General features: G+C 30.2%; 1 protein-coding gene across 16 annotated transcripts in view; it reads right to left on the minus strand.

Annotated features, from left to right (window-relative positions):
- Positions 1 to 22,255, minus strand: part of lilli (lilliputian) — a 508,119-nt gene that overhangs the window by 53,261 nt on the left and 432,603 nt on the right. For 5 of the 16 annotated variants that reach the window (XM_067045004.1, XM_067045035.1, XM_014427417.2 and 2 more), the window contains exon 2: positions 14,288 to 14,516. The exons of 10 other annotated variants lie outside the window; for them this stretch is intronic. In XM_067045004.1, coding sequence (XP_066901105.1) covers positions 14,288 to 14,472 — 185 coding nt within the window. In that variant the 5' untranslated portion in view covers positions 14,473 to 14,516. Of the gene's footprint in view, positions 1 to 3,445; positions 3,595 to 14,287; positions 14,517 to 22,255 lie in introns of those variants that run through there. One more of the 16 variants, XM_014427428.3, reaches the window with a different exon arrangement.

Below are 22,255 nucleotides of genomic sequence, written 5' to 3' on the forward strand. Positions count from 1 at the left end.
TATAAGGAAACGTGAGTTAAATAACATCATGAGACACCAAGAACCGTGTTCCCAATAAATTATTATCTGAAATACTCATTTTTATTGAAATGATTAACGTTTAATGACGTTCATTTCTATGACAATTACAACTATTGACGAAGTTCCTAAAAATACTAGTTTTAAACGTGACTTGAGTCAACATCAAGTACAATCTCAACAGTTGAAGAACTGAAATATAATAGATATTAATGAAATATTTTAATAAATGGTAGTTGTGAAAGATTTAGTGATTATAAATTGAAAATAACTATGGCCCTGTACAATAACTATAAAAGATATTCCCTATGACAACGTAGTAACCATTTAATGTTGCAGTAAAACTAAAAAGATACAACTCGCTCGTCTTTTTAAAAGTTATCGTCCAGCGTTTTCCGGGTGTTATTTTTAAATGTGGCATCTTTCCGGTCATAGATATCTAAATACATTTGGATGCTCTGAACGTCGAATGAACTCATTGGCAAACCAAATTTATACATTCAAACAGCCAGTTCGATGAAAGCATTTTTTTTTAAATAGAAAAATACATTGCTATCACTGTTCTCTAAATCTTCATTACAATAATAACATGTTTTAGTATATTTGATGACGACATTTTGTCAAGGAAATTAAAAGAGAGCTCTAGAAATTAAAAAAAAAAGACTGTGAACTTACGGAGGTCCAAAAATATTTGGGTTCAATGTAACGCCCGAGGAGCCAATGTTTCAATATCATAATCAATGTATTTATTTTAAATTATTTTTACAATAAAAATAAATTTGCATTAGAAAATTATTTATGAAATGTATAAGGAAATTAATTACTCATATTATTAGTAGGAACTTAATGGTGCTTGCAGTAACAGGTACCTTAAAAGCTGGAAGCACCTGAATGGTCAATTTAAGTAAGTAGGCGCGATTAATTTTTTTATTTATTGAATTTAACACAACATGTATTAAGATAAAATTCTTTTCCTTCTTTATCATTCAAAAGATTTGAGAAAAATGATTTTGATATAGTCATATTTTTGGAGAACAAAAAATCATTCTACTGGATAGTACGAAACATAACAATAATCGTCTACACCTTACAAAGTAATTGTTTGAGTTATGGAATGATATAAAATTCAAGTTATGCTAATGATTTTTTTTATTTTAAACTTAAAATGCAATAATTATTTTATGTAAAATATATCAACATTTGCAAGGAGCTGAGTAAGAAAAGAATCCACCTGTTGCTCACCACATTTCCCGCTCCACTTGATATCAGCTCTGGACTTATAACTAATTTAAATCTAATTAATTATAAAATTAGTAAATTGAAATGTTCTAAATTAAATATTCGAATTTATTAATATGCATTAGAAGAAGAATGTAATGGTATGCACAAAAGTATGTCTAACTAAAGTAATAAATGTTTGCTTTTCAGTGTATACAATTAGCTTATTAGAAACAATAACGTAAGAGTAGAAACGATAAAAACGTAAATAAGTTAGTAAATTAGTTTAAAAAATAAATAATAAACGAATGAGCGCAATAGAAATTGTTAATAAATTTGGAGAAAAAACCCGAAATAGTGATCAATATTTTTTTTAGGATACTCACAATAGGAAAAGTAATTATATATTCCAATAATTAAGGATTTCAATTAATTTAATCATACGGTCAATGACGGTTTAGGAAATTGTTGATTATTTTTATTTTGGCAAGAAAAAATGTCCTGATAAAAGACTTTTAGAGGAACTGAAGTTGACATTAGTGGGATGAGACAGAAAATGTTTCGCTAAAATCGAGCCATTTTTGCGATCTTCCAAAAACGTTGACAATCGATTATATAATGTTTCTCGTTGGTCGATTTAAACGAAACAGTTGTAGTAACCTTTCAGGCTTAAATATGCCTAAAATATTTAATTTCAGTTTTCGTTTTTGAGTGAGGCTGTTCACACCCACACAAAACACAGAGATCAGTTTGCGAGACACTTAGTTAGCTGGACTCGGGGGATCTGAAAACGTTTGTTTCCATCCGAAACTGGAATTTGAAATTTTACACGATCGTAATACTTCTCTTTACTATTTATGTCATACATCGGTAAGTGAAAGTAAAAAGTGGAGTTAGACCACTTTGACATTAAAAAGGGTCAAATATATATATATACTTATAATAGCGTTGGTAAACGTTTTTCGAAAGCAGTGAATGGAAGAGGAGAGAGGGAACAGTGATTATTATGCCAGGATACCAGCTGACAGGACCAGCTGCTCCTTCTACCATATATTCTTATCTCTGCTCCTCTTTAAGAACTTGTATGGTGATTATAGCATTTCATTTCACTTTATACATAGTGACTTTTGACGGAACACTTTATGAATCTGTTTATGTAATGTTTAAGAATTTAAAATGTTTTCAAGAATAATATAAGAAAAAAAAATAGCTACTTAAAAGGATAATCTCAGAAAAATTTGTCCAAAATAAAACAATAAAAAACTGAGTGATCAAACAGAACAAATCAAATAAATGTCTATATTCAAAAATAAGTTAGCTAATTACATATATTTTTTAAAACTGTTAGAATATACAAGGCATTATTATAGATAAAATATATGTGTACATTCCAGGCAATATACTTAAAACATATACAAGTGAAAAAGTTTCAAATTGGTCTGAATTTTCTAGTAGCAAATATCGGTGTTCTAGGAAGGAATACAATGAGTGGGACGTAGCCAAAAATATACCTGAGGTACCCCCAACGTTAACAAGTTCAGTAAAATGGGGGACATACTTTCCTCCAATGTACATCTTGTAACGACAGTTAAACCGATTTTCTAATGGACCTGTACCACTTTATTAACTTATAAAACTGACAAATTTTCATAAATAACAATAAAACATGACGGTTAAACGACTTATCAATAACTTAGATAAAAATGTAATGCATATAAACTGTAAATCGAAAGTAAGGATATGGCAATTAACAATATTAAAATATTTGAAATTGCAGATAATTGTGTAAGTATTTTTGAATAAGACACTTAGGTTGAAAGAGAGAGAGAGAGAGAGTGGGAGAGAACAACAGTTTTTAAAGAGCCACAAATCCAATATGGTGCTGCAAAGCACTCTTTGGTCTTGCTTATTTTTTCTATGTTATGGGTATAAAACTTTTTTTTAACTTATCCTTCCACAATTAGTTACAAAGTAATGATCAAAGAGAACGTTGCAGAATCTCACCTATTGTGAGATGAAATTTTACAAATGTTTTTTAAAGCATCATGATTTATTACACTATTTTACAGCGTTAAAATGTAAATATGTCCCCATTGCTTATGCCCAAATAAACTATAAGGTTGAAAATTCAAACTACCAACTAAGCCAAAACAATGTAATTGGTCTTTAAACTTTTTAAAAGTCTGTAACAAATGAATGTATTAATTACCTGTAACTTCTGGCGGTATCGATGGTGGTAATGTTGGCATTCCTAGGTATAGGTTTTTTTTCCACGGTGTAACAATGAATCCCCGAGGGAGCCACTTTGTTTTATTTTGGATCCAAACTTAAATACCGAGTGATTTGTTTCTTTAGAATGCTTTCGAAAGGCCTTCACTAACACTTATTGCAGCATCATTAACGAAACGAAACTTAATGACAAATAAACTTAAAGAAACACACAAACACTCTCACATATATACACAGACTCACACGCACACACACACACACCCGAAATAGCAGAAGGTTGTAACTCGGCCAACCTCGGGAACCTAACTGTCAGTCCGTGGTTGGGCGGTAGGGTGAGGATATGAGGGGGGGGGAGCAGCGTGCCGGTATATTTACCCAGTAACAGGTCAGGTGTTGCTTCTTATGTAATATACCGGCACTGAACGTCCACGAATTAATCGAGAGCTGATATACTTCCGATAAAAATAGGAGAACAGCAAGAATCGAAGGCGACTGGTAAGTCGCCTTGATGAAGACAAGTCGATAGTGAATTATAAGCGATTACGAATTTAACTTGTTCGCGTTTAAAAATTACAACAGATAAAAATGCTGCGGTTTCAAAAGTATAAGTATCAATACAAATCATATATAAAAAAAAAAAATAAGCACACAAGAAGATTCGTTCAGAATATATTTTAAAAACAACTATCTGTCTTGGTCTAAAAATGCGAAATTAATTTTTAATAACATTTCTTTAATTCAAGTGAAACATACCCTCTCTTTTATGAAATACTTAAAATGTTACGATTCATATCAAGATATATGGCAATAAAAAATTAACGAGACTTATAAAAAAAACCCTTAACTCTAAACCGTCTTTATCGACATTTTAAAATATCCTAGCAATCATATCGTAAACGGTATAGTTGTAAAGGACCACCTAAATCTAATTTTAGCTTTTCTGGCGATAACGCTAGTTAAACTCTAGCGAAGGTGGTTTCAATGCCCATTTGATACATCCTTATTGGACAATTATAACGGTAGCAAACAAGAGACGCTGCACAGCCTATAGCATTACTGGTAGGATAGGGGGAGTTACAAATGCAGTTGGCAATCGCTGCATTAACGTACAATCAATATTTGCAATGGAGGGGGTTGTCTTAGGTCACGCATAGTCGGCTTTTGTGGTATTGTCGACAACCACCCCCTACCAATAGACCAGTGGGTCAGTTGCCTCATTCCTACTATTTTGTGGACCAATTTATATTTAACCCGATGGAATCTTGGTTTAAATTATATTATGCTTGGTTATAGGGTTTAGTTATTTTTGACCAATAATAACAGGAGTTTTATTTTCGACTAAACGAGGAGGTGGTTGTGGACAGCATCACGTTTAACCACAGTTTTTTTTTTCCAACTAATTCAAGTCCTAAAGAGAACTTGAACCTCTCCCTGCTGGGCCACTACGGCTCCTTAGTCCATCCAAGGCAGATGAAACAGAATATAAATTAATATCCATAGTTGGGATTCGAACCAGAGCATAGGAGTTGCTCGTCTTAAAAGCGACTTATAAAAAGTCATAATGTTTTCTGTTAGGTACATCTTTGTCAAATGAAAAGTTAACGTGAAGAAATGCCACAATTGTATTTTAAGCATTAATGGATTAAAATGGGATATAAACGATTTTATGGGAGATAAAAATAGAATGACTGTTATCTAAGGTGAGGTAGGGAGAAGTTAACATAAACATCATGGTTGCAAAAATAAAACGAAAACTAATCATTATCTCTACTCTATTGCAATTTATGGGCATTACAAATGAATTAATTATTCTTTTATTCCTTCCTCTGAAGATATTATACAGTGGATTACATGCAATGCCAATGTTTTATTTATTTAACACGAATAAAATGTTAATTAGTTTGATTTCATTAATATTGTCATTAATTTTATAAATATCACATGTGGCTACTCTTCAACTCCTTTAATGATTAGCTTTTTGGACTTCGTCTTGAAAAATCTCGGATTTTGTCAATTGTCAGAAGCGAAGGCCACTTTCTGAAAATATTTACAAAAAATAGAAGAAAATTAACAGTGAATACAGAGAGCATTTCAACATTTACTTTGTACTATTTTATTCTTAATTTCTTGCATTAACAACCGCACTAAACACAATTGCGGTGCTGTTTTTATATATTTTTTTTAGCTCGACAAGAGTGCCGCGCAATGTTTTTAGCCACAAAAGAGTACCAATGAGAAAAAATAAGGGAACCACAGATCTAGAAAATAGTAGAAGGTCATTAATAGAGGTTATTGATTGAAGAATGTCCAAGGTCATGGTTATGGTTGTTCATTTTTTATGAAACAGTTATTTGACTTGATCGTGTAGCAGCGATGAAAGTAGTTTGATAATAAAAATTTAAAAAAATTAACTTTTTATTTATATAATTTAAGTAAGTAAATCAATTCTGGGATATTGCGTTTAGTTGAATAAAACAGTTAATCATAGGTTTGTTTTAGGATATTGCATTTAATATATATCTATAGAAATTTTTAATTATATCATAGTTTGTAATTTGCATTGAAAGAACACATGTGTAAACATAGTTTAAAGATTTATTAGATCAGTTTATTTAAAACTGAATATTCATGCAATCAATATATAAATAAAAAAAAGGAAGTTAGCGTTAGTTTTATTTAATTAAAATTTCAAATAAATACCTACAAATTTTTTTTTTTAATAAAGCTTTTTACAGCACAACGTTTTGACAATTTAGGTATCTATTAGAATAAATCAATAACATAACTTTTTTCCTGAAGACCCATTGATTCGATGGCTGTTAATTCGCAATATTGGTTTTCAGAAATACCCTTACTGTGTATTGGATTTTTTCCTAATATATTTATTGTTTTATAACAATATTTTAAATTTGGAGATGCCTGGCAAAGAATACAACGATACCTAGCTCGTAATGTACCAAATGTGTAAAATGATGGAGTTATTTATGCGAATTGAATCCGTTGGTGAAAATGCAATGGAGAGACAGAAGTATTGAGACCGTACTTGATCGACTTCAAAGATATAGGGGAATCTTCTGCAGGCGGAAGAACCCTTTTAGCACGAACTGCCGTTCACATTTATTTACTACTCGACAGGTACTTGGCTAATTCACGGAATTCAGTAAAGGTCAGGGTTCTTCGACGATATCGAGGTCCCAGCTCAAATCACTGACTTATCCTCTTTACAAAGTCATCTGTAGAACTTTCCATTTGCGGGAGGTCTAGATAAATAACAACAGTCAGTCGATAAGGATCGTAATGGATAATATTAGCAGCATCGAAGGTTTTGTAAGAGTCAAACAGCCAAAATATACAGACGCATTTTGTGTAAATATCAATCCATCATCGAATATTTGAAATAATTTATATTTATCGATTCAGGTCATGCAAATTTGTACAAAATGATAATTAATTCAAATTCAATTACAGTTATTATACTCCTACATGGAGAAGCAATATAATCAAATAATGTGAGTGTTCTCTCCGAGCTGGGTTTAAATTTCCAGAACTTGCCTCCTAATGGATTAGAGATGACCCACCACCGTCACTAGATTATTAAAACAATCATATCGTCGCACAAGATAATTGAACAGTTATATCCAAGCCAGTGTTTCAAGTCAAAAGATATTCAAAATGATGAAACTCATTGACAAATGAAGCCAATACATATTCTATCAATATCCAAGAATAGATGATGATAGTTTAATGGAGTATTCAATTAATATCATACATGTAGCCTTCGATATCCATTAGCTATATTAAAGCTATGAAATTAAGCTGCACATATAAAATATAGAGAAACCTGTAATTGAATTTAATAATAATTATTTTTTTCCTATTAGTAGCATCAAACCCAAATCCATCATTGAATGTATTCAATATATATTCTATTATTTTTACAAAAATGTATTACGGTGCTTTAATTGACGCAGGCAGACTTTAAGTCTTTCCGTTCTTATTGGACCGTTTGATCTGAAATTCAAAATCTTTGACACTCCCTACAATTACAATAAGACCGCCATCATGGAAATATCACATCCTTATCTCATAATGTGGTACAAAACATTTGTGAAAATTCAAGTAATGTCATTTGGAGAGCATTCTCCTTCTAAAGAGCACCATATTTTTGAGATGGAACAAATTTTTTCTTTTTAAATCGAAAGGCGCTGACTAGCTCTTCTTGGTGAAGATGAAGTCTTTTTTTTTTTTTATTTGACTTCTCAGTTTAAATGATTTCTAAAAAGTTTATGTTACAAAGATAAACTAAGTCAAATATATTAATTGTCATTACAGTTTATTGCCGAAAAGCATTATCAACATATTTCAAACGAGAATATAAGTAATAAAAGAGAGTTTTATTTATTTTATTTTGGTTAGTTATTTCAAGTAATGAACCTTCTTAATCGATCTTACAGTAATACTGTTATTTTTGTTCAATTAGTCGCTTAGCTTAAACACTGGCTGGAACACATGGGAAGCGTCGGAAACAGTAAAGTGATTTATACGAGGGGAACAGAAGAACGAATAAGCAAAGTGTTTGGAAATCGATAATTTTTAACGTAGCATGTGGTTATTCTGATTGTACGAGGAGAGTTGCGCTATATTTTATCAGCGAGTTGTGGGAGGCAGTCACTTTAGCAGCTCCAAGTGGGGGCTTTCATCCAAAATACCCACCCACCTCGAAAATTCAGCCGAGAAGGAATATCAACAATCCGTCCTTTCATTATTATTTGTGTGTTAGATCTTAGAAGTGTTTCACTTGAAATTGAGTAGTTAATTAATGACAACAAATTACAATAATTATGAACAATTATTAATTGTAATATTGTCTTTCTGTTAAAATAAATTTTTACTTATTATTTTTGATGTTAAGGGTCGAAAAATATAGACAACATGCGACCAGAAAGTAAAATACTGATACAGCAATATTACACTTAACAGGCTCTTCGGATAAGCAGGCGGTACAAATGTAGTGCTGTGGAAAAATAAATTCCGTAAAACAGAACGAAACTCGGATTGTAACTTCTAACTTATTGACAGCCTTACATTTAGTTTTGTGATATTTTTATTTTTACCTAATATATGAGTTAAATTATTATAAAAAATTTTTAAAACACTTTTGACGGATAGGGGGGATTCTATACTCCTCAGTAGATGCAATGAGGCTGAGAATATTTTCCCATCTGGTGCGTGTGGGAATGTCGAATATTTGATTGTGTTTAAAGAGGGAATATTTGATTGTGTATTTATTTCCGCAAGGCCGTTATTTTTATCTATATGGAAAAAATCTAGGTAGATAAAAATAATACCTAATAAACATTACGATAAGGCAATCATCAATTGAAAACGGTATCAGAAGTAAGTTATGATGTACTCAAAGGAAGCTATGAGAATAAAATAATTGTTTATGTTCACAGATTAAATATAAAACAATTTATCTCCCTTTTTCAATTTCTAAAACATTTCAATTTCAATCCGGCAAATCCTTGACATCTTATCTTTTTTCACAAGAATCTTTCTACGATACTTCGATTCAGTCAAGATCACGGTCTACAAATAAACTTGATAACAACAGTTTGTGTACCAACGAACATATCATTCAATTATCTTTAGTAAAATATACATTAATTAACACGCTATCTATTTAAAAAAATCTATGCTCAACTGAAGGATTGGTGATAACAGCACAGCGTCGGAATATTCCACTATCTATAATATTCACTGGTTGCCAGAAACAATGATGTGGATGGTAATGGATTGATTTTGAGGGAAAATACATTGATATATTTCCAAAACTAAACGCTTAGCTGAAGTACCTTACGTCATATGACGTAGTTTGACGTTGATTTTGTTGAAATGTTCAAACGTATACTATTACGTGAGTAGTATTTTTTCAATGTTATGTGTTTAAGATGTTGAACAAATCCTTCTTATATCTATAAAAGAATACTTGATCTTATATTTTTACCCATATCAAATATAATAATAATATGACGCAAAAACTTTCGATTTTTGGTCTGGTTTGGTGGATTCCTTAAGGAATCAACTTAAGAGGGATATCAATTGTTGTTTCGACATCCATTGCTTTTTCAGGAATTTATTTAGTGGACACAAGAATTAGGGAGGTCTTTATAATAGTGAGCTGCAAAGCACGGTCTGATCACACGGAATAGGGGCGTGTCATCGTCTAAGTTTAAAACCCCAAAAAATTGGAAAATTAGAGATTTAACAAACTGCCTCATTATTTTCACTGCAAAATCGCGTTAATAAAATTTACCCAAAGAATCACTAGAATTTAAAAACAATTCTTTTGCAGTTTTGTTTTATAGAAATAATAAGTTTGAATCGAAAGGTAAATGACTGCTTATTATTGTTTAAAAAAATAATATATTTCATACTAAAGGTTCAGGTTTTTCTCCCTCCAAAAAAATGTATGTAGCAACGCCCCTGATAACCAATAATTTTTTTTTATTCATATTCATGTCTAAAAATAATCCATTATCAGGCTAAACGTTGTTTTGTTAAAGCGTGCAAATTACATAAAAATTATAGCTGTGTTATGCCAATTAAGGATACAGAGTTATAAAACTGAAATATATGCGGAATGCTTTTACATGCATAAAACCATCAACAGAAAAACGGCAACAATCGTTTACAACACCTCTTTTATCTTATCGTTCATAATGTGCCTTTCTCGGAACTGTAAAAACTTATCGGTTACTCCAATCTCAATATCCCTGTTTAACTACAGGCAAGTTAATATTAATTTTGTTCGATATTTTCCATTTTACTAGTTATTTTCTGATATGGTTTCTAAAGATATTTATGACATCTCAGCTTTGAAAAAGTAATGGCAGCTATCCATATCTCCGTCCAAAGAATAGGGTCTAAGATAGGCAAAGATTACTGCTCAAGATTTACTTTCACAATATAGATGCATTAGGGAATGGAGAAAGCAATAATGTCAATTTCCTTCATCTAATTGATAAAACATTAACCAATATATTTCAGGGAACAACTTTTTTTAAAAATTACCTAAAATTTTAGGGAGTTGCCTTCACAACGAATTTTAGTTGGGGAAGGAGGTCCGGAAAATTCTGATAATTTATTATAATTAAATTATTGGGAATTGGATTTTAACCTTGTTTTTGTTGAATGTCTGAGTTTTTTGAGACCTTATTGTAATTATCATAAAGTATTAAAATAGATAATCTCAATCATCACTTCCATTGCTTAAAAAAAAAAAGGTAAAATAAGAAATGAATTACTATTACTATTGTTCTATATAACATAAAAATTTCCAATGAGTTCCAAAGTGATAAAAAAACAAGAATCTAAAGATAGTTGAAGACTAATCCAGTTAATAAGATTAGACAGAATAAGAAAATTAATTTTACATATTAAATATATCTTCATACATTATGATATGATAAACTCATAGTTTATTAAATCAATAAATTTAATTTTTATAATTAAGATTAATTAATAACAAAGTTGTTAGAAAAATATGGAAAAAGATAGCAAAAATACAAAACGTCTCATGTAATAAATATACAGGATATTTAAAATTATGAAGATATGGATTCCTGGATTTTATATCACTTAAAAAAAAAAAAAGATTTTTAAACTTCATATTAGTTAGTATGTTTTAATTATTAAACATTACTTATTATTAATTATTATCTATAATTATTATTATTTGAGTATCCAAGTTAAATTTAAGGGGGATAGGCATGAGTAAAAAATATTTTAATCCATACAAATATACATTGGAATATTTATAAAAAGTTACGATTTTTATTTTAATATTTTTAGTTAAAACGACCGATGAATAAATACTCAATTAAATGACGTCCTGTTATATTTATATTTATTATATCTATTTCTATTATTACTTTTATATTTGTTATTTTTATATTTATCAATCTTTTTTCTTAATATTGATATCCTTCCTGGACGACCATGTTAGGTTTTTGTGTATATATGTTTTATCTATATTTAAAGTGAATATTTATTTTTTATACATTTCACCATAAGTCTGTTTTATGTTTTATGAAAAAAAAAGTCATGTTCGGGTATTAGAGAAAATTGTAAAATCATAAAAACCTAGAAAAAAAATATGTAAGTGAAAAAGAACAATAAAAAATACCAAAAAATCATAAATTGGATTTCAGCATATAATTTTAAAACTCGTATTCTGTGACTAATTATATTATGTTGTACTGTGAATATTTATATTAATATGTTTATAAACAAATTGTTCCTTATTAATGTTAAGTCTGCTGTTTATGGGGCAAACTAATGCATTTGGGCAGCACAATAATTTTAATAAAGTGTTTTTCTCTCTAATTTTAATGAGAAATATATAAATTTGAAATTATACACTATAGTATACATGTATTGAAATAATTTATTCTAAAATTATTAACAAGAGGTGAATATGGGGATGGAAACCGATAGTTGCTCATCTAATATATGTCAATGAAACATTGTATGAGACTTTCTCAGGTAATTTACCCGAATAGAATTTGAATCTGAAATTCAAAAACTATTTTCAAAAAATGGTGTTTAATCTATCAATTGGAATTGTTTTTTACCATATAAAATTAAATAAAGTCAACCAATGAAGCTTTAGTTTAAGATGGTGCAAGTAGATCAGACCAGTACTTTTTGAATTATTCGTAAAGTAAAAGTGGGTGGTACTCGAGTATTTAATTTATTTATTAGGAGTTTTTTGGTCATTGTCACAATCAAATTTATAGAAACAGTTCTATTAAACTCCGAACTTGCTGAAAAAAAATAGATACAACAATTTATTAATTTGATTGGGTGGCGGTCAATAATTTTCTCCAATCTACTTCATACGGTCAACTATCTTATTCCAATATTTATTAGTTTAAGTAAATTTATGCAGACTTTATTTATTTAGATATTTTATGTTTAGGTACATACTGCTCAATGCTCAATTAACCATTTATAAATCTGGCGCTTTAGGATAAGTTAATTGTAGCAAATATGGTATGGTACTGAGCCAAGAGTAGGGGCCAAAGATCAATGTCTTAATAGGAGAGATATTAAGCTACGAAGCTCAAATACTCCTCAACTCAGAGTCACAACTCCACGCCAAATTGTTCCTTATATAACATTTCACGGCCATTAAAATTATGAAGTAACCTATTTGACCCTAGGGTGTTATATATCTGCATGTGAGAATTCAGATAAATTGCTTGTACATACATGATTAAAATACTATTTATTTCTCTCTTTTATTTTCTTGAATTACATTAAAAGATTTTTATTTATCAATATTAACTACGTACTGAACACAAATCTAAATTTGTTTAACAATATCTCTTTCGGCGAATAAGAGAAATAATTAAAAAAATCAACTAAAATTCACAGTATTATTATTATTATAATTTTTTTTGGCTAGAATTAGTAAAGAATTGGCTCAAGCGCTTTCAATCATTCACCATTTGCCATTGTACCACTAACATGGCTGGGATCTCTTGGAGCTCTCTCTAACTTGCCCGTGGGACACGGAGTTCCAATACAATACCTATGTACAATATGTACCATATTTACATATTGTACATAGGTATTGTATTGGAACTCCGTGTCCCACGGGCAAGTTAGAGAGAGCTCCAAGAGATCCCAAAGGTGAGAATGTGTATTTATTTTATTTTAATTTAAATTTAATTTTCATTAAAGATAAGATAAAATGCATAAATATTTTTTTTATTAGTCTATAACTTTTATTTTATTATATTTTTGATATAGATTCATATTTGTATCTATACGAATCATGATAGTAATTTCTTCTATTTATATATTTCTTTATTATTATTAACTTATGTTTAATAATTCAGTGAGTACTTTTGTTATTTAATTTTTTTCTTTTGTGTTCAATTTCTGTATGTATTGTATAAATGAATATTTGATGCCCTTAATTTGCGTCAGATAAGATAAATAAAGGTTTTAAGGTAAGATAACTCTTTATTCAAGTAAATATGAGAAAATTAAAATAACTGATATATATATTTTTTCGATCAGTTAATAAAGAAAATTGTAAAACTTCAAGAACAGGAATAAGAGAATTTAAAAGAACATTTGAAGCAAGAGCTGAAGTATGGGGAGGGGTGGGGTTTCAATGTTACATACATATGAAGTAGCCTGGTCACATGCACAGAAGAATTATCATATGGACAATAGTCCCATCCTTAGCTTAGGTCAATCCACTTTCCAGCCAACAACTTCTTCATATTGTAGCCACTAAATCTATTATTGTATTAATGTTCTTAAAAATAGAAAATATGATTTATTAACATTTTTATATAAGAGCTAGAATAATTTCGATAATATTAGGTGCATAACGCCAACGTGGTTGTTAACGATAGGAAGTTTTATTCGGTTTTTAAAAGAAATTTACGCAACTGAGCTTAAATTTTCAAAAAGGGGTTAATTCCGTCAACTCATCAAATCAGTGTTAATCAATTTTGAAAAAAAATTATTATGATACTTGTACTTTCTATATGTTAAAAATCAAAAGCAAATTTTCTTCGTCTCGAAGAAATTTCAATAAAAATGTGGTTATGAAATTTGTATTATAATATTGCAATGGTTGGCTTATACATAAACATGCTATCTAGATGAGTGTGATTAATAAAGCTTAGAACGGACAACCCAAAGAGCACTTGTGGAAAGGGAGTTCACATGTGCTGCATTTGAAGTTCCCTCTTTGGTTATCGGGCATCAAAATATATCTCAATTATTATAACCATACCTAAACCAATTGAAATCCTCTTCTCTTGTAAAATCCTCTCCATCATAACCAGTTCTTTGGACTTCGTAATAATACGGTTGCTTTTGTTGCTGTGTTTCTGGCGAGGAGAATCCATAAAAAGCACTAAACTCTTCGAGAGGCATAATATTATGTTCCCACCAAAGGGCCGAATACAGCACGAGCATCTATTACTAGCAACCGATACTTGCAAAAATCCAGCCAGTGTTACCTAGGTACAGAAGAAAAATTTCCATAAATATTATTTACCCAATACTATTTCTATCTATTATAATATCCCACTAATATAATCTAATTACAATCTAATGGTTTTATAGAGTTAAAGAAAATAAGTTCTTTCATCATGTATAGCATTTCTGTGCTATGTATAGTACTTGCCAATGTTGGCATGTTTCATAATGCAACGCTATCTCTGGATTGATATCCAGATTGATTATTGAATTGCATCACAAACATGAGAGTAGTGTCTCAGTCACATAGTATTCAAAGAAAGTATTTTAAATTTAAAACTATCTTTATTTATTTTTATTTACAATCATCAAATAAATATAATATTTTTGCTCGATAAACAAAAAAAAAAAAAAGAATGCAATTCAAATTAATTTGGAGAATTGAAATATCTGTCATCATTTTCATACAGCAGGATTATAAGAAACGCAAATTTCAATCAAAAACCAAATCGGAATGGCAACAACGTTGCTTAATCGTTTACACGACTAGTTGTGTTTGATAACATTAAAAAAAATTATAATTACAAATAATATGCTCAAATTCGAATTCGGTTGAATAATATATCTTTATGGAAACAAATTATGAAACTAAGCTATACAGTCGTTAGTTGTTTGACCTTCTTTGAAACTCATTATAATGCAAGACGACCTCACGGCATGAAACTCATACGCCGGTCCGTTGCTTGCTACTCTCAACAGATGTCAATAAAAGGATTATTGAAAGCTATAAAAATTTATCTGGTAAAACTATCCCAGTTTATGTTTTCTAGTAAGAAAAACCGGTGTAAAACAACTTGAAACTCGTCACATTAAATCGTTTGATGGGCCCATCAGTTTATTTTTTTTTTAATTTTAATGAATACTGAACAAATTTTATCAGGCGACCGATTGAGATCACCTTACATACGATATTAAAATCTTGATCATAAAGTAATAATGACAATAACAGTAAATTTTGACGTCTGAAACTCTATAAATTAGACTTTTGAAATGGATGGTATTGACAACAATTATTTTCTTCAACCTTCTCGAACTGTTGCGCGATTTAATTTTTATTGAAAACGTAGGAGTTAACTCTTAGGAGTTAATTTTTATTTGAAAAATCATCCATTCATTAATAAAATTGCTATTAACATGTTCATTATCTTTAAGGTCTAGGTTTAAGGTCAAATGAATGTATATAACTAGGTGATCAGATAAAAACGTCTAAAAAAAATTATACCTACTCTTTCTAACTGAAAGGTAACACAAGGAATTTAGAATAGAATGATGGTAAAATTAATAGTGATATTTCAGATAACATTACACTGTTCGAGAGTACTGAAATTTTTAGCGATAATTAGAATAGATAGATAACTCCCTTATAACGAGCATTTATTACCTATATAGCATTACTAAGTCATTCTACAAATAAAATAACTTTGTCAACGAATTAATGTATTTGTTTTAAAAATAAAAATTGATTAATTTTGATTTTGTTTCTTCATAGCTCCTATTTAAAAATTGAATTACTAAATACAGAATCAATTATATTACGGTCATATATTCAACAAAGTAAGATAAAATTAAAGATAATTGTGAAAAACTAAAGTTGAAGACGACGCTACATTGATATTGGGCAAGGTCCCCTCAGATGTCTAGGGCAAACATATTTTCTTTCAACACACTGGCAATGATTGGCAAAGGAACGAAAGTAGACCCAATTACCTCCTATTTATACTGCAATTTTATCATTCATGAAAATACTGAATTTTCAGTTGATGATAATTGCATGTGTTAGGGATTTATAAGTTAACCTATAGTAATTCTTCAAAAGAAGATGATATATATATATATATATAGAGAGAGAGAGAGAGAGAGATATTATAAATATATACACACACCCTGCTCCCTCTAAAAAAACCGTTCGTTTAAGGCCAGCAAAAGACAGCTATAATAGATACCTAGCTCCTTGATAACGTAAATTTGTTATTCATAATTATATTAACTTTTTTTTACTAACAAATGACTGTTTTTCGCTAATTAACACATTTGTTGAAGAAATTTCATTTATTTTTCAACTAAAATTGATTAATTTTTATTTTATTTTTTCATAACTTTCAATAATTTAAAAAGAAACAGGCATGATGAAACAATTAACGTTTTTGAAGAAATTATTCATATTCTATAAATAAAAGCTATTAAAAAGATATGTCAAATAATGTATTTTTAAATTCAATTAATAACGCTATAAATAAAATTTTCGGTTATTTTCTTATGATAAAATTGATAGATATTTCTTTTTTTAAATTCAGTCCCTTCATCCTAAACGTTGATGGTGCCTTTTGTGAACGTATTCAACATCTTTATGAGAACTGTTCGTGATGGATAATGTTCAGAAATAATTTATTTAACTGGAAGAACAAGAGTCACGCGAAGGAAATTCCCTCTGATACTTTCATATGCAAGACCGCTTATTTAAAAATGGAGAAGTCTTTATTAGCAGACATTTCAGGAGGACAACAATATACACTGATGTGAGCACATGACACAAATTTGGGTGCTGGATCTCTCATCTTGTTCATAGCTAATACTTTTATAGAACTGTTTAATTCTTAAAATATCTAAAATTTAAATTATAAGAGAAATCACTATTTATAGAAAATAATAGATGCTTTTGAACATTGCAAGTGGGAGGTGAGATTTCTAATCGTGGTTCAAAACGTTAAACTTGAATTTTAGTTATAAAGGCAAAACATGAATGTGCTTTAATATAGCTTGTAACAAGAACTGAAATACATGAAATGGATTTCCAGAAATGTTTTTATTAAACATGTACTAACTACACTGAATATCATAAATAAATTAATTACATTAAATGATAAAGTCCTGTGGATGATTTAAAACACAAATTGCGAATTTAAATAAAAACATGAAACTCGTCATCAGTAATACAAACTTCACTACCATAACAAAAAAAAATTAAAGTGATCCTGTATTAAGTTTATAGAATCTTTTAAAGACGCAAACGTGTTTCTATCTATTTGCCAAGCTCTGGTAATTTCCACCAGAGCAAGCATGGGGAAACTGGGAGTGAATACATTTTTATAATCATGAAAATTAGCTTCATCGGTATATTTTTTTATATAAAATAGCACATTATATGCCTGTCTAAATAAATCAACAAGTACCAGATAAAAACACTATACAAGCGTGTGGGCACTGACGTTGGTACTTTGTTTACCAAGCGTTGGCAGATATTTTTGATTTGCGATATGTTAACTTAATACGTTCTCATGATAATTCAAAATTAACAAGATGAAAAGAGAACATAGAATATCAATTATCTGAAATACAAAACAACTGGATAACTCAATTTAAGCTCAAGTCAGGCCGTCAGTACAACTCTGGGAAAAACTCCGATTATAAAAATAACTAACCGTTCTTAAACAGGACCATAATTGGAAGTATGATGAAAAGTGTCACTAACGTTTTTAGCAAAATAACTGAAAGTCAATTAAAACGTATCATTAATATTCATTCAACTTAACGGAGTAATTTTAATGGAAGCGAGGCGTGATGTGAGTTGAGGGCCTCGGAAACCACCCCCCCCTTTTTCCCCCTCCTTACTGAAGCCCCTATGGGGTGAATAATAAACATAATATGAATTCTGAATGACCGCTCCGTAAATTACTCCACCACGTTAAGCCGTTGATATTACGATTGTGTTTGTTATAATCAATTTTATTATAATAAAAATAATTAAATTAATTATTTTAATGAGCCCTTGGTACAAGGTTGTACCATAAGCAATGTCAAAAAGAGAAAGGAAAATATAGAAACATTAGTACTATTGAATGAAAAAAGTATATATAAAGGAATCTTCCTTAAATAACGTGAGTGGGTACGATGAAATGAACACTAGACTCATCATGGGTAGCAATATTTTTTTTTAATTAAAAAGTAGTAATAGGCAGTCTTTCAAGAAATTATTTATTGGAAAATGGGACCAAATTCAAAGGCAGCAGCCAAAGAAATGCAGAGTAAAGTGAAGGGGAATCACATCGTAATAAGGGAGCAATTTGGAACAGACTCTCCAATGGATATGGTTATTTAATAGAAGGGGTTATTGTGACGTAGTTAAGCACTTTAAAATTATTTAAAGCATTATATCGCACTTGAATTGAGGAACAAAACATTTTTTTAATACCATGCACATCAGCATCGTTCAAGTCCGTCTTAGACAAGATTCGCATAAATGGAAGGAGTTGACTTCTTGCATCACCCTGTTTTTAGCCCAGACGTGGCGCCAACTGAGCGTGGTATTTTTCGGTCAATAGCACATTTTTTGAATGGACGAACCTTACTACAGGGATGAGGAATCAGGAGGGGGATTTTTCTTTTCCAAACAGGAGTAGGATAAAAACCAAATTTAACTGTTGAAAGTTATATGAACATCCAAGTTAGTATTTAAACAGTAAATTTCTGCAGAAAGTTATTACTTCATTAAATTGGACACTGAAAACCAGTTATGCATGCACACATTTCCTTGCCTGAAATATTCAGGAAGGAGTTTTAGAAGACCACCATAGTCAGTCGAAGGCAGAATCGTTTACTTTGCAAACCTTCATTAATATTATATTTTATTCGTTAGCTAGGAAAAATAATTAAGGGTAAGTTATAAATCATTATGTATCAAGTTATCTAGCAGACACACATAATTCTTGGGTTTATTAATTCTGCTACATAAATTTACTTCACCATAAATGTACAAATAAAAGCAAAAATACACAAATCACGAAAATATATTGGAAGATATAGATATATATAATATTGTAGGGAGAGGTTCTTCGTTGCTACAAAGAGAAATGTATTAGAGAACATTTATCGTTGGAAGTTGAGGAGGGGGGAGGGGGTGGATTTAGAGTGTTTTCGGCACCCCGGGGCTGCCCTCCCCACGCTGCTATGGCAACAGGCTTGCGTTCTGTATCTAGGCCGCCCTATTCTTTACCCTTATTCACTAATCCACGTGTTGTTCTCTTGTTTACCTTTTGGTCATTTTAAAGTTTTTCAAGATTGAGATCGCATACAATTAAGATGGGGTTAGTTAATCACTAAATCTAACAATCGAAAATATAGGAATTACAACATTCAAATATGATTAAATATATGGAAATTATAGCTGAGCCCGAGGAACCAATGTAATTTATAGGAGTTTATTTTTCTTATACTTTTTCTTGTTTATTTTTGATAGTTTTAATTACTTTGTTAATACTATAAATAAATAAATTTAAATATTCGGTCTAATGCTCATTGATTATCGATATACAATGTAATTAATATTCATTTAAATTGTAAATATTTTCCAGAAACACCCAAGCAGGTCCTAGACGGCCAGATTCTTTAGGCTAGGCCAATATTGAGGCGCGACGTGGCTCGTGAATATTTGTAATATACGGAAATTGATGGATTAGTGCAAGAGAAAAACATACCATTTCTCATTTAATGCGTCTTATGTATCACGTGCCCTCAGCTATCTATCGCTTGAAGGTTTCAATGTCCGGCTGTACAATAGTAAAAACAGAACCGGGTAATTCTGAAATTGTATGCCATTGTTATTTCGTTTAGAAAGTTAGATGATATTAGCAGATTTCACCTTCTTGGATGTCAATGAATCCAATTAAAGCTCTTCTTTAGCAGCATAGATTGAATGGAACTCCGATCTTAAATTATATAAAAGTTTTATTCCTGAATCATCAATATCAAATTTCTTAACAAACAAAAATTATACAAAATCCACACGTCTACTGGCAAAGTTACTGCATGGCAAGATGCGTTCCCCAATGCGACGCGTGTGAAGCAATTGGGTCGTATCACAGGCGTCGTGTCAGTTCATATGGGATATGAGCCTAGACTTATTTGTAAAAGAAAGTTTTTTCAAATTATATTAAAAATACTCTCTTATAATTTGAACTTTTATTTTTGGTACAACTTTGGCTTTTTTATAAGTAGAAACAGAACGTAGGAAACCGCTAATAGCCGCATCAACACTCTTTAACTGTAAGAATTGAGTGGCGAAAAATACAACTAGGATAAATGAATTCAATGCGTAATTTACATCCTGCCAAGGATGAGTCACGTGCGCCACACATCATCTCGTACAGTTCTTTATCAAAAGTCATGTGATTTATTCGATATTCTATTTTCCATGGGCCGTGAGGTTATCATGCGGCATGTCTACATCAATCAAATCAAAAAATATTTTTTCGGTTAAACTACGCAGAAAGGAAACTCATATGAGAGACCTTAAACTTCGTGTAAAGGCGATTTTGTGTAAATTATTCCATTCATATTAAAAATTGTTTAATTATAGAATAGTATTCTAAGAATTCCAGAATAGATATCTCACAGCGGCACGTTCAGCATTTTATATCTGCAATGCGTTTTTGTTTTTATTAAATAGTATTTTACATAAAATAAAAAAAACTAATCCACAATGATAAATCGGAGTAAGGTCCGTAATGGATTTAAATATTATCCACTTTGATAGATAACGATTTGATTCACACGAAAGCAACTATCATAAAAATCTTTATTCATAAAGCGTTACATGTCTAATGGAAGACATTTTAAAAAAATGTTTAACATTTTCCATGGTCTTTACTTTTTTCTTAAACGAAAATTGGGAAAGACGTCTCAAGAGATTTATTTATAGAACTTCAAAAATTGCAATTTGAAAGGTAATTTAATTTTACTCATTAAAGTATAAAATTTGGATACTTGATACACAGATCACATCTGAAGTATGGAACTAAGAAACAATTTTATTACTTCAACCCAAAATCCAAAAACCTGTGTAATTCATCACAATTATAAAGTAAGTTACAAAGTGGGTGTCAATCCTTTTATTACAAATTCCAAACTCACATAAACTCTAGTTTCTAATCTGGCTTCTCAATCGATTACCGAAGATAGATAGAATATAAACAATTTTATTATTGCAATTTATACTAAAAGAACAATATAGCAATGAACGTTTGGGGCATGTTGTTTGTCAGAGAATAATAATAAGGAAAAGCAAACATAGAATTAATCATCGACCGAATTTTGCAACCACCAATCAGAAACTATACTTCTTCTCTTCCCCTCCTAGCTCTTTCGTGCCTTCAAATTAGCAACTCGCAACTGCTAACGTCAATGGAGCAACATTATAGTTTGGGTATTACAATCTATAGGTGTATAATAATATATTTTATTCAATTTCTTTAATTTGTTTTTTTTATGCAAAACTAATGGCGAGGCTATGGAGAACATTCTCTTTCCCAAAACAACTGCTGAGAACCAAAATTAAAAACGGCTGAGTTTAAATTAAATACTTGTAATTGTTGATAAACTATTATTCATTAGGAATGGGAGGAAAATTAATCTTGGCTTATCTTGTATGAAATCGGTCCTAGTAGATAAATCAATGAAATTAATTAATTAATCTGTTTATGCCTAAGACAACCGATTTTTTTTTTTACAATTTCTTCAAAATTTATGGCATAATCTCGGTCTACACTATAGAATAACTTCTTATCCACTTCACTGTTTTTTCTTCTACTTACTGTGTTTAAGCATGTAAGCCGTAGGCCGATTTTTATACCTCATATATACGTAGAAAAATGTATTTAAAACCAAAGAAAGAGTCGAAAAGAACTTTTACTAATAAAATATAAAGAAATTTCAGTAACTCATATAT

This window comes from Halyomorpha halys, unplaced genomic scaffold, assembly GCF_000696795.3.
Source record: "Halyomorpha halys isolate HHAL.00 unplaced genomic scaffold, Hhal_1.1 Scaffold644.1, whole genome shotgun sequence".
Classification (NCBI taxonomy): Eukaryota; Metazoa; Arthropoda; class Insecta; order Hemiptera; family Pentatomidae; genus Halyomorpha; species Halyomorpha halys.